Raw genomic sequence first — 16,594 nt, 5'->3', positions numbered from 1 at the left:
ATAATTAAGTGAGAGATGATAATGGCTTTGATTAGGTTGGTAGAGGTAGAGATGGTGAGGCATGATCAGATTCTAGATATATTTTGAAGTCACCATAATTCAGTAAGAAATTAGTTGAGAGATAAAAAAGAGAAGTGTTAAGGGTGACTCCAGTTTTTTTAGCTTGAACAACCTGGAAGTTGTAGTTGCCATTTATTGAGATGGAGAAAACTAGGTTTGCGGCTGAGGGAGACTGTAGGTTAGGTATTCCTTGTTTTTTTGAAATGTCATTTACACGGTTGGATATCCAAAGGCTGTATTTAAGGGGAAAAGTCCTGTGTGGAGATATACATTTTGGGATTTTTAAGGTTATAGATGGTATTGAAATTTTCATTATTTCACATAAAAAATCTTTTTTAAGGTTACAGTTGTTGAAAACTTATTTTTATTGCCCAAGGTACCAGGTACTGCAGAGAATGCCCGATCGTGTGTCCGAGCTTATTTTTCTGATCTGCATGAAACTCTGTGTCGTCAAGAAGAAATGGCTCTAAGTGTTGTTGATGCTCATGTTCGAGAAAAATTGATTTGGCTTAGGCAGCAACAAGAAGATATGACTATTTTGTTATCTCAGGTTTCAACAGCCTGTCTCCATTGTGAAAAGACTTTGCAACAGGTACATGGTTTAAAACATGGTTAGGACATAGTTTAAGAAGGAGAATTTGTAAGCTTAATCAAATCATTACCAGAAGTACATACTAGTTATTAATTTAATAAATAGTTTTATATTATTACTCTATGTTATTGTGGGCTTTAATGTGGGCTGTGCTTAGGACATGATCTCTAACCTCGAATTGCTCCAGTCAATCATATCAATGCCCTTTCTTTTTCGTGTCCTCCCCACCATAAAACCATAGGTTCTAGAACCTCTTTAACTTCTTGTCATTCTTTATTCATCCCAAGCCCTTTAACCCTTTTTTGCCAAATGTATATACTATTCTTTCTGCTTGGTGGGCTTATGTCTCCCTTTTTTAATATTGGAAATCCTTCTTCAAATTTTTACTGTTGTTTGAAGTTCCTTTTCCTTGCTCTTTTTTGTTCATTGGTTTTTGGTGGGGGGAGGTGGGGAGTGCATCCGTAGCATGAACTACCCATCTCTGCTCTAAGTTATTGGTTCTTTTGTGTCACAGAAAATCCATGTTTTTTTTGATGCATGAGGTATCATAAGCAATTTGTTACCCATATTGCAGATAATATGCTTTTAAAATGATTTAGATTTAAGATTATTCTAACAGAAATGTCAGTCTTTCTTATTACTGTTTTGGATCTGTCTTCATAAATGTGCAATTTAAGACTAATTGTTGCCCTAGGAATCCTAATATGCTGCAGACACTCTCATTTTTTGATATATTGCTTATGATTGTGTTGATACAAATCATTAGAGAGCTAAACTTTCTACCATTGTAAAGCTTTTTCTCTTAAAAATCTGATAGGCTAGGCTGTAACCACATCAGTCTTGCGTCCTTTAGTCCTTGTCACATTGAATTGTAGTGATTGATGTTTTTGCCATTTATTAAGTTGTCTTCTTTATCCAGTCCTATTCTGACCTCTGCTTTGTGATGCTGAGATTGGAACGCTGAAAACCTGCTCTGCCAGCTGGTTCCATGTTATTTTATGCTTTGCCAGTAGGGGGCAGTAGAGGGAGGCTGAAAGGCGGACGTGGTTTCCTGTGGGTTCCCGATTGCTTGGGGTTCATGTCAATGTCACTGCTCACACGAGGAGACAGCTTTCCTTAGAGATCTGAGTTTCAGCTCCATGGTATCCCTCCTATAAGTGTCTAAGTTTTAATAATTCTAGCATCTCTCCTTTATTCCCCCAGCCCTGAGAGTGGTAGGTATTTCTTACAGTTGTTTCCTGCATGAGACCTCCGAGCTCTTTTTACACTTTCAGTTGCCTTGTTAATAACTACACCTAGTTAACAGTTCTTGGTATTAGTTTTTCTGTTCACATGATTGTTGGGGTTTTTGTCTCCTGATTGGAGTCTAATGATACATTATGCACATTTGTCCTTCTGAATGTTGGCTGAATGCATCTTTGTATCTAAATTCTTTGTATCTGATTAGAAAGAGCTTAATAAACACTTGTTTAGCTCAAGCTACACAGCAAAATTGGAAACGGAGCATGTCCTAAATCATACTTGTGACTACTTTAAAATATTTTTATATTTATTCAGTTAAAAGTATGCTCATGGCTACTGAAATATTTAGAAGTATTTTAGAGTTTCTGAAGCATTTTGTCAGTGACTGATAAATGTTAATGACATGGTATTATCTCACTGTTTTAATGCAAATGAAATTGGAGCCTTGGATTCATTCTTCATATGGACTTATTAGTTTTATTCTGATTTATGGCCACAGAACCCTAATCTCAGCCAGTAGTCTTAAAAGTTCCTGCCGCAGAGATACCTGAACGAGGAATGGATGGAATAGCACATATTTATTACCAATTTTGAGGATAAAATTTAATCATCCCTCCCTTCCAAAACAATTGATGCATCATCTAAGTTCAAGGCGTGATGCTGCTTGGTTAGGATTTATTTATGAGTCAGACATTTTTTTGTGTGCCTGCTATGTGCCACGTAAATTCTAGGTACATGGAATACATCAATAAGCAAAATAGGCCAAAAGCCATAATCTTGTGGAGTTAGCAACTTAGCAAGAGACAGACAATAAACCGTAACCATTTCTAATAAGTAAATTATATAGTATGTTAAAAAGTGATTAAGAACTAAGGGAAAAAGAAAAAATGTGAGGATATAGCACATTGCATTTTGAAATAGGGTAAGCATCATTGATGAACTATGGAGTGAGGTTCGTGACATTATACAGGAGACAGGGATCAAGACCATCCCCATGGAAAAGAAATGCAAAAAAGCGAAATGGCTGTCTGGGGAGGCCTTACAAATAGCTGTGAAAAGAAGAGAAGCGAAAAGCAAAGGAGAAAAGGAAAGATATAAGCATCTGAATGCAGAGTTCCAAAGAATAGCAAGAAGAGATAAGAAAGCCTTCTTCAGCAATCAGTGCAAAGAAATAGAGGAAAACAACAGAATGGGAAAGACTAGAGATCTCTTCAAGGATATTAGAGATACCAAGGGAACATTTCATGCAAAGATGGGCTCGATAAAGGACAGAAATGGTATGGACCTAACAGAAGCAGAAGATATCAAGAAGAGGTGGCAAGAATACACAGAACAACTGTACAAAAAAAGTACTGTACAAAAAAAGATCTTCATGTCCCAGATAATCACGATGGTGTGATCACTGACCTAGAGCCAGACATCCTGGAATGTGAAGTCAAGTGGGCCTTAGAAAGCATCACTACGAACAAAGCTAGTGGAGGTGATGGAATTCCAGTTGAGCTATTTCAAGTCCTTAAAACTGATGCTGTGAAAGTGCTGCACTCAATATGCCAGCAAATTTGGAAAACTGAGCAGTGGCCACAGGACTGGAAAAGGTCAGTTTTCATTCCAATCCCAAAGAAAGGCAATGCCAAAGAATGCTCAAACTACCACACAATTGCACTCATCTCACATGCTAGTAAAGTAATGCTCAAAATTCTCCAAGCCAGGCTTCAGCAATATGTGAACCGTGAACTTCCTGATGTTCAAGCTGGTTTTAGAAAAGGCAGAGGAACCAGAGATCAAATTGGCAACATCCTCTGGATCATGGAAAAAGCAAGAGCGTTCCAGAAACACATCTATTTCTGCTTTATTGACTATGCCAAAGCCTTTGACTGTGTGGATCACAATCAACTGTGGGAAATTCTGAAAGAGATGGGAATACCAGACCACCTGACCTGCCTCTTGAGAAATCTGTATGCAGGTCAGGAAGCAACAGTTAGAACTGGACATGGAATAACAGACTGGTTCCAAATAGGGAAAGTAGTACGTCAAGGCTGTATATTGTCACCCTGCTTATTTAACTTCTATGCAGAGTACATCATGAGAAATGCTGGACTGGAGGAAACACAAGCTGGAATCAAGATTGCTGGGAGAAATACCAATAACCTCAGATATGCAGATGACACCACTCTTATGGCAGAAAGTGAAGAGGAACTAAAAAGCCTCTTGGTGAAAGTGAAAGTGGAGAGTGAAAAAGTTGGCTTAAAGCTTAACATTCAGAAAACGAAGATCATGGCATCCGGTCCCATCACTTCATGGGAAATAGATGGGGAAACAGTGGAAACAGTGTCAGACTTTATTTTTTTTGGCTCCAGAATCACTGCAGATGGTGACTGCAGCCATGAAATTAAAAGATGTTTACTCCTTGGAAGGAAAGTTATGACCAACCTAGATAGCATATTCAAAAGCAGAGACATTACTTTGCGAACAAAGGTCCGTCTAGTCAAGGCTATGGTTTTTCTTGTGGTCATGTGTAGATATGAGAGTTGGACTGTGAAGAAGGCTGAGCGCCGAAGAATTGATGCTTTTGAACTGTGGTGTTGGAGAAGACTCTTGAGGGTCCCTTGGATTGCAAGGAGATCCAGCCAGTCCATTCTGAAGGAGATCAGCCCTGGGATTTCTTTGGAAGGAATGATGCTAAAGCTGAAACTCCAGTACTTTGGCCACCTCATGAGAAGAGTTGACTCATTGGAAAAGACTCTGATGCTGGGAGGGATTGGGGGCAGGAGGAGAAGGGGACGACAGAGGATGAGATGGCTGGATGGCATCACTGACTTGATGGATGTGAGTTTGAGTGAACTCCGGGAGTTGGTGATGGTCAGGGAGGCCTGGCGTGCTGCGATTCATGGGGTCGCAAAGAATCGGGCATGACTGAGCGACTGAACTGAACTGAACTGAACTGAAGCATCATTGAGAGAAGGTGAGATTTACTCAGACTCAAATGGGAAGAAGGTGAAGGGAACTATCTCTTCTTAATGAAGAAGATTTCAGTTGAGGAAATGGTTAGTGCAAAAACCGTAAGGTGACATGCCTTGTGTATTTGAGGAACAGCAAAAGAGGGCAGTATGGCCGTAATGGATAGTAATAAGTGATGGAGAGAGTAATAGGAGCTGAAATGCGAGGAAATCGGGAATTATATATAAGGAGAGCCTTTGGGCCGTTGGAAGAACTTGAACTTTTACTAATTGAATTGGAGAAGCCATTGTGAGGTTTTGAGCACAAGAATGATTTAATCTTACTTAAAAGGATCTGGCTGATATGACAAATGGCAAAGAGAAGGAAGGAGTTCAATAGTTAGGGACTATTGTGGCATTCCAAGTGAGAGAGAATAGTAGCTTGGATAGTAGGGGCTAGAAGTACCCAGATTTTGGGTATCTAGTAGGATTTGTTGACAAGTACATGTGAGAATGAGGAAGGAGAAGACAAGAAGGACTTCAAATTTTTTTTCTGGGGATTGGAACAACCAGATTGCTATCACCTCATATGAATATGGCTTCCCTCGTAGCTCAGTTAGTAAAGAATCCACCTGCAATGCGGGAGACCCCAGTTTGATTCCTGGGTTTGGAAGATCCCCTGGAGAAGGGATAGGCTGCCCACTCGTGTTCTTGGGCTTCCCGACTCAAGGGAAGCCCTTGAGTCAGCTGTTCTTGGCTCAGGTATAAAGAATCCACCTGCAATGCAGGAGACCTGGGTTCGATCCCTGGGTTTGGAAGATCCCCTGGAGAAGGGGGAGGGTACCCACTCCAGTATTCTGGCCTGGAGAAGTCCATGGACTGCATAGTCCATGGGGTCGCAAAGAGTCGGACACTACTGAGCAACTTTCACTTTCTTTATTTTCATACGAATATACAGTAGTGAGCAAAAACTGACAATGCTATTTCTTTCATGGAGCTTATATATTGTTGGAAAATCTGTATCTTATGAAGAATACATTGGCATATGTATAGAATATTTCTGGAATAATATTTAAGCAACAGGAAGGAAAGAGCCTGGGACTCTAGAGTGAGACAGAGACATCACAGTTTGACCTTTAGTCCTTTGTTTTTGGAACCAGTTCGTGTATATCTTTCATTATTGTGAAAAACTTTTATAGGAGTACTATACAAACACATAGAACTATCTGCATATGCATTCAACTTGCTGCATTTTAGGACTGGACATTGCTATGTAACCAGCATCCAGATCCAGTAACAGGGCATTACCAGGACCCCAGAAGCCCCTCAGACTCTCTTCTAGTAACTACCTGCCTTTCCTCCTAAGGATGAACCACTATCCTGATTTCTAATGTATGCTTTGTTTTTGCCTGTTTTGGTAATTAATAAAAGTGGGCAATTATTATTATTACCCACTTTTATAATAACAATAATTCTTATTACAATTATTGTATATAATAATTATATATAATTATTAATAATATTAATACAATATCAATAATATATACAATATTATTGTATAATAATACTTATTACAATTATTATTGCATATAATTATATATACAATTATTAATATTATTACAATATTAATATATACAATATTATTGTATAATAATAATTCTTATTACAATTTTATTGTAATTAATACAATAAGAACTCATGTCATGTCTACTCTTATTTCATGTGAAATTCATTTTGTCAAAATGTAATTGTAGTTCATTTTTATTGTGATAGTGTTGCATTTGTGAGTATAAAATTATTTATCTATTCTTATGCTGATGGGCTCTTAAATTATTTATTAATGTCTGACTATTGTTATCTTAGTCAGATTTACACATAAATTAACTTTTTTGTTGTTAAATGTCCAACTCTTGCGACCCCATGAATTACAGCATGCCAAGATCCTCTGTCCTCCACTGTCTCCCGGAGTTTGCTCAGATTCGTGTCTGTTGAGTCAGTGATGCTGTCTAACCATCTCATCCTCTGCTGTCCTCTTCTCCTTTTGCATTCAGTCTTTCCCAGCATCAGGGCCTTTTCCTGTGAGTTAACTTTTTGCATCAGGTGGCCAAAGTATTGGAGCTTCAGCTTCAGCATGAGTCCTTCCAGTGAATATTCACAGTTGATTTCATTTAGGATTGATTGGTTTGATCTGTTTTCAGTCCAAGGGGCTGTAAAGAGTCTTCTCCTCGAGCACCACAATTCAAAAGCATCGAGTCTTCAGCAGCTAACTTTGAATACTATACTGTTAAATGAGCTTTTCTTGAGTTTTAGTGATATCTTTTTTCCTCGTTTCTTTAAAAGGTTTATAAGAAATATCATCTTCTAAAAAAAAAAAAAAAAAAAAAAAAAAAGAAATATCATCTTCTCCTTTCTAGGATGATTGTAGAGTTGTCTTGGCAAAACAAGAAATTACAAGGTTACTGGAAACATTGCAAAAGCAGCAGCAGCAGTTTACAGAAATTGCAGATCACATTCAGTTGGATGCCAGCATCCCTGTCACTTTTACAAAGGTAATGCATTCTGTACTTCATTTTTAGGTGTGTTTTTGAACACATAATTGTTCACAATTAAGTCATAATTGTTTTACTTTCCATGGTAATTAGCTTGAAGAGACAACTAAGAAATTAATGAACCATAGGATTAAAAAAGAAAACTTTATCAGTGGAAAATAGAAGGTGGTGTAATGAATCTTCCTGTACTCATCACCACCTACTTGAACAGTTAAAAACTTTTTATTTCACCTACACTTCTCCCAGTCTCTTTCTACCTACAGTCTCCCAGGTTATTTTGAAACAAATCTCAACATATTTCATCCCAACATCAAATAATTTTTAAAACACGATCAAAATACCATTACCACACCTAAGAAATTAAATACATCTTTAATATTACCCACTATCAAATTAGTATTCAAATTTCCTAGATTGTTAAATAAATTTTTTTAGGTCTGAGACTGTATTTGGCATTTTTTGATATGTTTTGGTCTCTTTTCAAATGGATACCCCTAATTTCAAAAGGTACATGTGTTTCATTTTGCTTTTTTTGAGTGCCTTTAAAATTGTTTTTAATCTTGTTTTATAATTATGTGAAGCATTCACATGGTCTGGAGTCATATCTACAAAGCAAAGTACATTCAGTGAAGTCTAACTTAAATTCCTGACCCCTCCATCCTTTTCTTCCCTTCTCCATAGAAACCTATTAAGAATTTTTCTTAGTTTTTTCATCATTTAAAAAAATAAGAGAAATATGTTTGCATGTACGCTCCAGCCATTTAAAGGTAGAGTACTGTACTCACTTCTCCACCTTGCATTTTAATTTGAGGGTACATCCTAAAGGTCACTCCTTAGCACTATATAGTGACCTTTTTCATTCCCTTTTACATCTACAAGGTACTTGATTGTGAGTATGTACATTTTTTTATTCTGGTAAAAAACACAAAATTTTTTACCCTCTTAACCATTTTTTAAGTGTATAGTTCAGTATTGTTAAGTATATTCACATTGTGTGAAACATTTTCAGAAATTTTTCATCTTGAAAAACTTAAACTATACCTTATAAACGACCGCTCCCCTATTCCCTGCTTCTCCTCATATGCTGGTTTCCACTGTTCTACTTTCTGTTGCTTTAAATTTGACTACTCTAAATTTAGTGTATACGTGGATAGTATTTGTCTTTTTGTGATTGGGTTTATTTAACTTAGTTTTATGTCCTCAGAGTTCACCTATGATGTAGTATATGACAGAATATCCTTTTAAGTCTAAATATTTCATTGTTTGTATATGCCACATTTTGTGTATACATTCATCTATCAGTGGATATTTGGGTTACTTTACCTCTTGGTTACTGTGAAGAGTGCTGCTGTGAACATGATTGTATAGACATCTCTTTCAGGCTTTGTTTCCAATTCTTTTGGATAAATACCAGAAATGGGACTAATGGTTCATATAGTAGTTCTGTTTTTAATTTTCTGAGGAAATGTCATACTCTTTGCTTAGTATTGCATCACATGATCTAAATCCCACCAAAAGTGCATGAGGATTCCAGTTTCTCCACATTTTCACTTATTCTTATCTGTTTTGTTTTTGATAGTAGCCATCCTGATTGGTGTAAAGTGATATCTTATTGTGGTATTGATTTGCATTTCTCTGATGATCAATGATGTTAAGCATCTTTTCATGTGCTTCTTGATCAGTTCTGTGGAGAATTTTTTACAAGTCCTTTTGCCTGTTTTTCTGTTTCTATCTGACTTTTTGTTGTTGAGTTGTAGGAGTCCTTTATATATTCCGTATATGAATCCATTATCAGACACATGATTTGCAAGTATCTTCTCCCATAGTTTTCTTCTTCACTCTATTGATTGTGTCCTCTGATTCACAAAAGCTTTTAACATTGATCTAGTCCCATTTATCTATTTTTGCTTCTGTTGATTGTTTTTTATGTCATATCCAAGAAAATCATTGCTAAATCCAGTGTCATGAAGCTTTTCTGCTGTTCTATGAGTTTTATAGCTTTGGTTCTCATGTTTAGGGCTTTACTCTACTTATTTATAATCCAGATATTTAGAATTATTATATATTCTTTATAAACCTTCCATTTTTCCATTATATAATGAACTTGTCTCTGACAGTTTCTGATTTAAAAATCTATTTTGTCTGATACTAGGATAGCCAGCCCTGCTTTCTTTTGGGTATGATTTGCATCCCAAAGAAATTAGCATTTTTACCATCCTTTCACTTTCAAACGTATGTTTCCTTAGATATAAAGTGAACCTCTTTTGTAAGCAGAATATTTTTAGATCTTGGTTTTTCACCCATTAGGTCACACTATGTCTTTTGAGTGGAGAGTTAAGTCTATTTATATTTAAAGTAATTATTGTTAGGTGAACCCTTACTATTGTCATTTTGTTCATTTTCTGCCTAACTTGATAATTTTTTTTGTTTTACCTTTCCTCTTTCATTGCCTTTTATGTTTTATTGATTTTTTTTTTTTTAGTGTCATGGTTTGAGTTCCTTCTCATTTCCTTTTGTTTATATTCTATAGATTTTTGTGTGTGTGTTTAAAGTTACCATTACAATTACATAAAATATCTTAGTTGTAACATTCTGTTTTAAATCGATAACAATTTAACTTCAATTGCATACAAAAATTCTATTTCTCCACAGCTCCACCCCCTGTACTTTGTTATTGATGTCACAAATTATATCTTTATATACTGTACACTTATTAGCATAGGCTTATAGTTTCTTTTAATGTGTTTGTTATTTCATTTCCATGAAGAATTAAATTTATTCACCCAAATTATAATAATGCAGGTTACTATTTGTCCCTGTAGTTATTGTTACCATTTTAGATTTTCATATGACTTCATATTGCTGACAACCTTTCATTTCAGTTTGAAGGACTCCTTTAGCTTTTCTTTTTGAGCAGGTCTAGTGATAATGACTTCCTCAGCTTTTGTTTTTCTAGGAAAATCTTGATTTTTTTTCCCATCATTTTTGAAGGACAGTTTTGCTATATATAGCATTCCTGGTTGAAGCCTTTTTCTTTCAACACTTTGACTATATCATCCCATCCCTTCTGGCCTGCAGTGTTTTTGCGGAGAAATTTGTTGATAGTCTTATGGAAGCTCCCTTTCTGTGATTAGTCATTTCTTCTTGTTGCTTTCAAGATTATCTGTTTTTGAATTTTGACAGTTGGGTTATAATGTATCTTAATGTGGGTCTCTTTGCATTTGTCCTAGTTGGAATGCATTGAGCTAGGATTTTTATGTCCATTTCTTTCCTCAGATTAGGAAGTTTTCAGCCATTATATCTTCAAGTAAGATCTCTTTGCCCCTTTATTTCTGTATTCTCCTTCTGAGACTCCCAGTCCGATGTGTCTCTTAGGGTCTTTTCACTTTTCTTCATTGTTGTTTTCTCTCCCAAATCCATGAGTCCAAATTACCCATGTTTTAAAAATTAATTCTTGCAAAAATCCTATGTAAGTTTGGTCTATTTAAAAAAATTAATTGAAGGATAATTGCTTTGCAATATTGTATTGGTTTATTCCATATATCAACATGAATCACTCATAGGTATGCATGTGTCCCCTCCCTCTTGAACTTCCTTTCCACATTGCTACCCCATCCCACCCCTCTAGGACTTTAGTCTATTTTTAATGCCCATTTTATACATGGGTGAAGTGAGGCAGAGCAGTCATGCAGCTAGAAATTGAACAAATATGTTCATTGCAGTATTATTTATAATATAAAAAAATCAGAGATGATCAAATATTTGTCAATGAGGATTGGTCAAATGGTAAATGGAATATAATAAAGCAATTGAAAGAAAAAAAGTAGTTTTATATGTTTGAAATGAAAGGATCCGTAAGGTACTATTGAGTGTAAAAAGTGAGTTGCAGTGTGTATTTTTTTTTTAAGTGTGTCTGCCTTGTGTATGTCAACCAGTGTATGATGCACAGGAAGATGTCTGGAGGGATACATGTGAAATTGTTAACAGTGAATATTTATAGGAAGTAAGCATCACTTTTTATTTTTAATTAATATATTTAGCACAGCGTGAAAAATCTTATTTAAAGAAGATTCAGTTGAGCTAGAAAATCTGGGAAAAATAAGTGTGTGTGTGTGTGTATTTTTTAGCTTACATAGTATGTAATAAGTTTTATTAAGCCAAGATTTAATAAAGCAGTGAGGATACATTTCCTCTTTGTAAATATCAGAATCAGGGTATTTTAATATGGGAATAGAACTGATTTTAATGGATTGAGGAATGAGTAGGAGACAAAGTAATTAACAAAGGTATTTTATAAATAAAAGTGTAAGTGCTAGTACTTTTACTCCATATCAAAATTAAAAGATTTATTTTTTAAAAAATTTTAGGACAATAGAGTTCACATTGGACCCAAAATGGAAATTCGAGTTGTTACATTAGGATTAGATGGTGCTGGAAAAACTACTATTTTGTTTAAATTAAAACAGGATGAGTTCATGCAGCCTATTCCAACAATTGGTAAGTATGCATATTGCTTTTACCTTAATGAATATTTTATAGGAAAAAACCCTAACTTACAGATGAGTTCTCAGGGCCTTACTTTATGCCCGTCTGATGTGGAGATTGGCTGTAAGACATTAGCATTTCAGAGGAAAAATGCGAGGTTGAGTGACTGTGGGATTGAAATGTGGATTGAGGGGGGGATAGTAAGAAATAATAGAATATTGGTGGGACAGTTGGAAGGAATAAAATATTGATGACTCTGGCTGAAAATTAGGGATGAGGAGGTGGTAGTGTTGCAGAGCTGGTACTCTGCTGTCAAGGTCTTAAGGACTCTACTGGATTAGAGGGCTAGCCCTGGTTAAAGGTATACATTTCCCCCTGTATGTTTATTACAAGTGGAGTTGGTTAGATAGTGCTGTATGAAGATGATTTGTAAGTCACAGGTACAAATGGGGTTGCCTGTTTTTGGCGTGTCACTCATAAGTCAGTATTAAAGTAAGTTTGTTTTTTTTTTTTAACAGGTTTTAATGTGGAAACGGTAGAATATAAAAATCTAAAGTTCACCATTTGGGATGTAGGTGGAAAACACAAATTAAGACCATTGTGGAAACATTATTACCTTAATACTCAAGGTAAGAGTATAAAAATTACATCTTAATTTTTCAAATTTTTAGAATATCAGTCCAGTTTTCAGTGCATTTATTTAGCTAATAAAGCTGATATTTTAGCATTGATTAAATACATGACCATATTATTACATATTGGTAGCACACCCTACACTATTAAGAAAATTAAGCTAGATAGACTGGGATATATACTCTGATATATTTCATGAAAAACCATAACTTAATATTTATCTTATACATGTAAGCAATTAAGGGTACTTTCCTCTTGGTATTCTTAACAAAGAGTATTATTAGTGTTCATATGAGTATAATCATTGGGAATACTGTGGTATAGGGTAGAATTTGTGGTGTATAGTTCTGTTGCTGTATTCAATTCAATTCAACTCAACATTTATCCCATTATAATCTCTCAATAGCTCTACTCCTTTACTTCCATTCACAATTAGTTATCAGCAGCAGAAGAACCCATAGTGGTTTGATTTTAACCAAACTGTGTTATGTGACATACATTCCACTTAGCATTTATTCACATAAATGAATTGTACATTTTGTCTCCTATACCCCAGCATAAAGCTTATGTTCATACTCTCTGTCCATATATCATCCTGTTTTCCACCTAGAAGAAAGACGAGATAATTTTTACTTTGAAATTTTTGATATTAGGTTAGTATGAGCCAGTGATTAAGGGGAAGAAATGGAATTTTGAACATGAGGAATGGTTGAAAGCCTAGGATGTTTAGCTGCCATTAGATAGCTGGAAAGATTTCAAAAGACAGTTAATTCAGTAGATATTCATGAAGTTTCTGCTGTGTATTTTGAGAAAAATTATGGAAAGTGCTGTGCTGGGCACCTAAAGAGAATACCTTGGAGAGATAAAGTTGGTGATTTATTTATTTTTAAAAGACTATCTTTTGGTAAAGGAAGTAGAGTAATCAAAGTAAAGTAATCAAAGAAGTAGCATCAGTATGTAGATCATGAGAGGTACATTTTCATTCATTAAGAGAAAAATATTAAATGATATGCAAAGCAATATGTGTTTGATAGTGCAAATGTTGTAAATCCTGTTATAGATGGGGAAAAAATAGACCAAAAGTTAGGTGAACTGCTTGAGATCATATCATTAATTATTGCCGGGTGCTCCTATAATAGGCAGCCTTCCTGTGAAAATAATGATGGTAGACTCACCATAATATAACATTAAAATATTTAGCCCACTTACTGAAATTAAACAAGTGACTAAATGTATATTTTTGGTTTTTTTTGATAGCTGTTGTATTTGTTGTTGATAGCAGTCATAGAGACAGAGTTAGTGAAGCACACAGTGAACTTGCAAAGTTGTTAACAGAAAAAGAACTCCGAGATGCTTTACTCCTGATTTTTGCTAACAAACAGGTAATACATTTGTATTTCAGAATATTTATTTTAGCATTCCTCATTATAAGGTAACTGTTAAGATTTTGAGAGAAATAACTCAGTAGATAAAAAGTTTCTGCTGTATTTTGAATGCAGTCTATATGGAAGGTGCCATACTTGGTACCTTGGAGTATACAGAAAGAAATAAGGTAGAAACTCATATGTATTTAGGTTTGCATGTTAAGTGTTTATTTCTAATACTGACTGCTAAGTGCAGATTAATAAGAAGACGGCTAAGTGACTTCAGTGATATTAATATAAAGTATTATGGAAAATTATAGAGTAGTTCTAAAGGTTGTATTCTCTAAGATTTATAAAAAGTAGGATTTGAATTGAAATTATAGATAATACTTTGAGTTAGTATGTGAAGGGAAGAACACTACAGACAGAAAAAATAAAAACATGAGTATTTTTAGAGAGCATCATGGAGACCAGTATGCCAGCAAATTTGAAAAATTCAGCAGTGGCCACAGGACTGGAAAGGTCAGTTTTCATTCCAGTCCCAAAGAAAGGTTATGCCAAAGAATGGTCAAACTACTGTATGGTTGCACTCATTTCACAGGCTAGCAAGGTAATGCTCAAAATCCTTCAGGCCAGGCTTCAACAGTACGTGAATCGAGAACTTCCACATGTACAAGTAGGATTTAGAAAAGGCAGAGGAACCAGAGATCAAATTGCCAACATCCATTTGATCATAGAAAAAAGCAAAAGAATTCCAGAAAAATATCTACTTCTGCTTCACTGACTATGCTAAAGCCTTTGCTGTGTGAATCACAGCAAACTGTGAAAATTCTTAAAGAGCTGGGAATACCAGACCACCTTACCTGTCTCCTGAGAAACCTGTATCAGGACAAGAAGCGACAGTTAGAACTAGACAGGGAACAACAGACTGGTTCCAGATTGAGAAAGGAGTACGCCAAGCTGTATGTTGTTGTCACATCATGCGAAACGCCAGGCTGGATGACTCACAAACTGGAATCAAGGTTGATGGGAGAAATATCAACAACCTCAGATATGCAGATGACACCACTCTAATGGCAGAAAGCAAAGAGGAACTAAAGAGCTTTTGATGAGGGTGAAAGAGAAGAGTGAAAAAGCTGGTTTAAAACTCAACATTCAAAAAACTGAGAACATCACTTCATGGCAAATAGGGAAAAACAGGAAGACAAAATAGACAGGAAACAGTGACAAATTTTATTTTCTTGGGCTCCAGAATTACTGCGGACAATAACTGCAGCCACAAAATTAAAAGATGCTTGCTCCTTGGAAGAAAAGCTATGAAAATCTAGATGACTTATTAAGAAGCAGGGATAGCACTTTCCTAACAAAGGTCCATCTAGTCAGAGCTATGATTTTTTCAGTGCTGCTGCTGCTGCTAAGTCGCTTCAGTCGTGTCCAACTCTGTGCGACCCCATAGATGGCAGCCCACCAGGCTCCCCTGTCCCTGGGATTCTCCAGGCAAGAACACTGGAGTGGGTTGCCATGTACAGATGTGAAAGTTGGACCATAAAGAATGCTGAGCGCTGAAGAACTGATACTTTCGAACTGTGGCAGCTGAAGATTCTTTACAGCTTCTAGGAGGATAAGAATGCTTTTTTTTAGTGCAATAAAGTGGCTTAGATGTCATAAGCAGGAAGAGTTGGATAGACAGTAAGGATTTTCCCCTTAATTTGAAAAAAAGGCAAGCTATTAAGAACTGAAATACTTCACATTATGATTAAAGATATGCAAATAAGGCAGAGTGAAATACCATTTTCCACTTATCATCTTGTTAAAGATGAAAATGTTTGATAATCCTCAGGCATGGATATACTGCTGGTGTGGTTATTAATGTGAGATTTTCTTGGAGGGCAATATGGCAGTACTTTGTCAAAGGTTTAGATGCATATACCGTTTTACCCTGTAAATCTCTAGTAGTGTATTCTGTAGACAGGTATCCTAAGGTTGTCTTAGAGATAATTTTGCAAGTGTATGTATTTAAAAATATGTTTACTTCCATGTGTATGTATATGTAATAGCACATAAGCACATATTTTCAGTTTAAATATTCAGTATAAGACTGGTTAAGAAAATTATGTTACACCTACAGTAGAATGCAATACAGAAGTTAAAAATACTGGTGGAAATTTTTTTCTGCTTGTTCTAATAATGGAAATGTATCTTTATTTTCAATATATGTATTAAGAAAAAAAACTAGAGTGTGTACTGTTCATTTACATGAGTGTGCATGGAAGTTTTCTGGAAAAATATGAAAGCAGTTGTTACTGTTGGTTGCTTCTGGGAAGAAGGGTATTCAGGGCTGTTTGGAGAGTTTTTTGTTGTTGTTGGCCTTGCTGCACATCTTGCAGGATCTTAGTTCCCTGACTAGGGACTGAACCTGGGTCCCTGGCAGTGAAAGCATTGAGTCCTAACCACTGGACTGTCAGAGAATTCCCTGGGAGAGTTTAATAAACTCTTTATAAATCCTACGTAAGAGCCATTTCTTATGGTATACCTGTATTAATTTCCTTTTAAGTAGATGCCTTATAATGACACGGGCAGTATCTTTCATTCAGGGGGCACAGCCTTCATTGATTTCATTGCAAGACTATTGCCTGGTGGTCCAGTGGTTAAGAATCTGGCTTGCAGTGCAGGGGATGCTGGTTTGATCCCTGGGTGGGGAACTAAGATCCCCCATGCTGTGGAGCAGCTAAA

The 16,594-nt window shown here is 35.8% G+C and overlaps 1 protein-coding gene across 3 annotated transcripts in view; it reads left to right on the top strand.

The window, feature by feature from the left end:
- TRIM23 (tripartite motif containing 23) overlaps positions 1–16,594 on the top strand; it is a 37,815-nt gene that overhangs the window by 17,093 nt on the left and 4,128 nt on the right. For all 3 annotated transcript variants that reach the window (XR_015148916.1, XM_086361969.1, XM_086361970.1), the window contains exons 6-10: positions 437–652; positions 7,245–7,379; positions 11,747–11,876; positions 12,383–12,493; positions 13,755–13,879. Coding sequence is in view for 2 of the 3 variants with exons in the window: in XM_086361969.1 (XP_086218095.1) it covers positions 437–652; positions 7,245–7,379; positions 11,747–11,876; positions 12,383–12,493; positions 13,755–13,879 (717 nt within the window). In the remaining variant the exon portion in view is untranslated. The remainder of the gene's footprint in view (positions 1–436; positions 653–7,244; positions 7,380–11,746; positions 11,877–12,382; positions 12,494–13,754; positions 13,880–16,594) is intronic.

Source organism: Bos grunniens, chromosome 20, assembly GCF_055505025.1.
Source record: "Bos grunniens cultivar Pamir isolate PY7600 chromosome 20, Bosgru_T2T1.0, whole genome shotgun sequence".
NCBI lineage: Eukaryota > Metazoa > Chordata > Mammalia > Artiodactyla > Bovidae > Bos > Bos grunniens.
The sequence above is the reverse complement of the archived record's forward strand: the minus strand, read 5'-3'. Positions and strand labels throughout refer to the sequence as shown.